This window comes from Cervus elaphus, chromosome 12, assembly GCF_910594005.1.
Source record: "Cervus elaphus chromosome 12, mCerEla1.1, whole genome shotgun sequence".
NCBI classification, from domain to species: Eukaryota; Metazoa; Chordata; class Mammalia; order Artiodactyla; family Cervidae; genus Cervus; species Cervus elaphus.
In genome coordinates, this window is record NC_057826.1 from 73451604 (window position 1) to 73456774 (window position 5171).

A 5171-nucleotide genomic window follows, 5' to 3' on the forward strand; every position below is an offset into this window, starting at 1 on the left:
ATGCAGGAGACCCAGGTTCAATCCCTGGGTCAGGAAGATCCTCTGGATAAGGAAACGGCAACCCACTCCAGTACTCTTGCCTGGAAAATCCCATGGATGCATGGAGGAGCCTGGTAGGCTACAGTCCATGGGGTCACAAAGAGTCGAACACGACTGAGCAACTTCGCTTTCACTTTCACTTTCATATATAGGTCTTTTGTTTCTTTAGGTAGATTTATTCCTAAGTATTTTATTCTTTTCATTGCAATGGTGAATGGAATTGTTTCCTTAATTTCTCTTTCTGTTTTCTCATTGTTAGTGTATAAGAATTCAAGGGATTTCTGTGTGTTAATTTTATATCCTGCAACTTTACTATATTCATTGATTATCTCTAGTAATTTTCTGATGGAGTCTTTAGGGCTTTCTATGTAGAGGATATTGTCATCTGCAAACAGTGAGAGTTTTACTTCTTCCTTTTCAATCTAGATTCCTTTTATTTATTTTTCTTCCCTGATTACAAACATTTTAATAAATAAATCATGCTGAAAAACTTGATGACCATGCATCCTCAAATATCAATTTTCATGATGGAAGAAGTGATGTTACCATTTAAAAGACAAAAAACTTTCACATCGCAGAAATGATGCTGAGAAAATGAGCAAGGTAGATTAATAACCCTGTTAGGAAAACCTCATTTTATTAGTAAATGATATGTAGTCATTAGTAAATTGTTAGCGAGAGTCCATCTCATTAGAGATTGTTCCAAACCAATATTAGAAAAAAAAAAAGTAAATACCTGATATAAATTCATACATACCTATGTGCATATGCACACATATGCAAGTGATAAAAACAAAGGGATTCAGAAGTTTAGGTCATCCCTAAAAGAAGCAAGACAATTTCAACAGTCATGTCAACTTTTAGAGACATCTAGTAAACACAGCTTGAAATATTTTAAATAACTAGATGGAGATGAATCTTCTAGAAGTTTGGCATTTCACCACTTGCACCACAGTTTCCTGGGCCCTGCTCATCATGATATTTACCTATTACTACCAGGCTAGAAGCACAGAGCTTGACCCAGAAGAGAAAGCCTTTTACCGAAGAATAAAATGAAGTAATATTTTCAAGCCAGAATGAATCCATAGGAAAAAGAACTATCATAAGGTAACTCTGATATTAACACATAAGAGAGTTCAAAACTTGCAAACAGGCTCAAAAAGTGAATAAAATTGAATGTAAAAGAATAAAAGATAAACAAAAACTTCATACTTTAGCTAAACTGATGATGCTGAATGTTTGCACCATCATGAAGGTAACCAGACCAAAGGACAAAATAAACATCTACTCTAAAAATAACAGAAGATGATCATCCACTATTGGAGAAACAGGGTCCCAAAGGCCAATAATGGACTCCCAATGGAAGGGAACATTTGGGATATGATTAATAATCTTCTCTCATAAATACTCAACTTTAAAATTCATAGGAGACTATATCCCTTAGGAGAAATAAAACATAGTTTCAGATAAGTCTCTGTTTTTCAGCAAATATGCCAGTTTCTTTCCAAACCAGTATCAGTGTCTAGTAAGGTTAACCAGCTCTCTGAGCTATTGGCTGCCAAACAAGTCATGCCCTCCATCTTAGATGCCTTTTGCTGCAGCAAAAACAGAAGATAAGTCAGACCCTTGAGTTCTACAAGAAGATGGGTTCAGAAGAGGTAATATAAGACAACTCTTAGATGTCCATTTTAGCTCTGCCTTCTTTTGTGTGGCATGAAAATAATAGAACCTCAGGTTTATAAGTTAATTTAAGCAGATTCATCCTTGCAGGTAAGAAGTCTGGGAATCAGAGAAATGAGGGAGATAAGAACAAGGTAAGAGCTTCACTGTATAAATTCTGTTCTTATTAACCAGGAGTTAGTTGTACCCAGTCAAAACCAGGTCTTTGGGGGAACAAAGATGTTAGCAAAGTGACATAACTGACGAAGCAGCTATGAGGAACAGGGCAGAAGAAGAAAAAAAACTTAAGCCTTCCCTATTTTAAGCTATGTTTGGCTCTGCCACAGAGAAAATGATGGTCCACTGCCTCTGCAATGAAGAAGAGCAAGGTGATGACTGAACAGTCCAAATTGGTGAGTTCACTCCCATATGGTTTACAAAGTCAATGGAATCCCCATACACATCAGTACCAAATATTTCTTGCTACTTTCTCTTTCCTTGTGGTTACTTTGGCTTCTGGGTAACTCTCAATTTCTCCTACAGAGGAATTATTCACAGCTTTGCTTTGCCATATATGATCTATTCACAGACTGAAGAGGAAACTTGCAGTGAAGTGTGATACAAAATTTTTCTCCTCTTATCTGTTATGTCACTAGTTGCAATCATCAAGATCATCCTTAAAGCTATAACATTATGTGATCTGGAAAGTATTACATTTTATCATGAATACATTAATAAATATTCTTAGCTAGAATACTGTTATTGAAGGTTTCTAGATTTGTATTCTGCACTTATATTTTCCTGAATAAGTATCATCACTCAATCATGTCACTTGGGTCATTTTCATAGAAATGATAACTGTCCCTCAATAACAGAGGGGATCCAGAAAATAAATTAATAAATTAAGACCAAGTGACTGGCAACAGAATCTCAGGTGATTTCAGTGGCTTTGTTTTTGCTTCTCTCACCATAGAGATCACACAGTGTTCAAGACTAAGTCTCACTCAGAGTCAGAGAAAGAAGCTTTAACAAAGATTATTAATCCATTTACCAAAACAACTCTAACCTTCCGTATCTGTAGTTGGATTGGGACAAAAGGAGAGAGTAGAAATCAGTAGAATCCATGTCCAGAGGGCACTTATGACTCCCATCACTGGCCTTGGTTCCTAGAGGTCTCTGCTTATGGGTATCTGATATTTATGATCTTCTGCATCTAACCATAAACTAGAAGAATAGCAAGTTTTCTAAGAATCCTGACATCTCAGGCAAAAATCTCAAAAGTCTGTGATATACCAGATCTTCTACAGTTTTTCTGGTTTCAACCTAAACCAAGATTTTATAGAAGTATTAAAACATCTAGTAAAAGGACTATTATGTAGATGTCTAGACTTTTGATATTTTTTTGTGTTAAAAAAGCATGATGAACACTGAAGAAACAATGGCACATGACATTTCTTGTCTGGGTTATCAGACTATCTTAGGAGGCTGACACTTATACTTCTAACATTGATCCAGAATAAAAATGAAATGCACAGAGTGTCATTGTGTTACTTGTTACGTTTCTCCTCCTCTTGTGATGCTTAGTATTATGACTCTAATTCCAAATCAACACAGAATTGAAATTCTATGTCTAATATTAAGGGTCTACATATCTTATTCTATAGATACAAATATAAAATACCTATTTATATTTGCAAGTATTGTCATTAATATCCTCCAAACTGCTTTTTTGGAGTTTTGCTGGGTCTAAGAAAATACTGAAAGAGGAATGAGAAAGTCCAAAATTCAAAGTCAGATCATATCTAGCATTCTCAAAGTTTGACAGTCTTCCGCAGCATATTTACATTATTTACTTAATACAGTAATAGAATCTGAGGGACTTACAGATCTCTAAAAGGAAATATTCTTGAAGTTTAGAGAGTAAGGTCATCTTTGTCACTGTCATTTTTTCCTCTCCACCTCTTAGGAAGCCATGAATGTGTCGGGAGTCAACACGGTGACTGAATTCATACTCCTGAGTTTTCCCTGCTCTAGAGAGGTTCAAGTCCTCCTCTTTGTGCTCTTCTCTGTGTCCTACATCCTGACACTGATGGGGAATGGGGCCATTGTCTTTGCAGTGAAGCTGGATCACAGACTCCACACTCCCATGTACACTCTGTTGGCCAACTTCTCGTTCCTGGAGATGTGTTACATCAACACCACCATTCCCAATATGTTAAGGAACTTCCTGTCTGAGACCAAAACCATCTCTTTCACTGCCTGCTTCCTCCAGTTCTACTTCTTCTTCTCCATGGGCATTACTGAGACCTTCTTACTGCCCCTCATGGCTTTTGATCGATACTTGGCCATCTGCCGACCTCTCCACTATCCTACCATCATGAGCAGCCGTCTCTGCATCAACTTGGTTGGCCTCTGCTGGGTAACAGCCTTCCTCTGTTATCCAGTCCCTATCTATTTCATCACACAACTCCCCTTTTGTGGCCCCAATATCATTGACCACTTTGTCTGTGATCCTGGTCCTTTACTGGCCCTGTCCTGCATCCCTGCCCCTGGAATTGAGCTTTCCTGTTCTATATTGAGCTCTCTTATTATTTTTATCACCTTCTTCTTTATCCTTTGGTCCTACACCCTGGTTCTCAGAGCAGTGTTGCGTGTCCCTTCAGCCGCTGGCAGACGTAAGGCCTTCTCCACCTGTGGTTCCCACCTGGCTGTGGTATCTCTGTTCTATGGAACCATCATGATGATGTACATCAGCCCAACCTCTGGAAATCCAGCTGGGATACAGAAGATTGTAACCTTGCTGTACTCAGCAGTGACTCCACTTGTAAACCCACTGATCTACAGTCTCCGGAACAAGGACATGAAGATTGCCTTGAGAAAAATTCAGATGTTTACAAAAACTGGCCAAAGCAAACAAGAGCTCATGAGTGGACCAAGATCATAATATTTATTTTTTCCGTCATATTGTTCTCCATAGTGGCTGTACCAGTTTACATTCCCACCAACAGTGTACAAGGGTTTCCTTTTCTCCACACCCTCTCCAACATTTATTATTTGCAGGGTTTTTTGATGATGACCATCAAAATAACCTATTCCAACTTAAAAAGTAGATCTCTACTTACTGGCACCTAGAAATACAGACCCAAATTCATCTACTTCTGCCTAGACAATATGGACAATAGTACAACCGATTAAACCAGACCTTATCTTCAAAATAGGACCTGATAGACAGTAACTTGAATTAAATGACCTGAATCTGAACTTTAAACGCTTCTCCTATCCTGACTGCCAGTAACTGCTTTCCCTTTATCTGAGATCACTCTCCTCTATTGTGTGCAAATTCTTACATTTGGTTTCTGTCATAATTGAGCCAAAATTTTTATTTAATCAATACCCAAAAAATTACTAATGATCTTAAGCACTATGTCATAGTTACTTAGAGAACTCTTTAAAAGAATAGCTTCCCAGGTCTT

The 5171-nt window shown here is 37.7% G+C and overlaps 1 protein-coding gene across 1 annotated transcript; it reads left to right on the forward strand.

Annotated features, from left to right (window-relative positions):
- The first annotated feature begins 3664 nt into the window (after window positions 1-3664).
- On the forward strand, window positions 3665-4642 carry LOC122705684 (olfactory receptor 11H6-like). Its single transcript, XM_043921099.1, has one exon. The coding sequence runs from the start codon at window positions 3671-3673 to the stop codon at window positions 4640-4642; it is 972 nt and encodes a 323-aa protein (XP_043777034.1). The 5' UTR covers window positions 3665-3670.
- The last annotated feature ends 529 nt before the right edge of the window (window positions 4643-5171 follow it).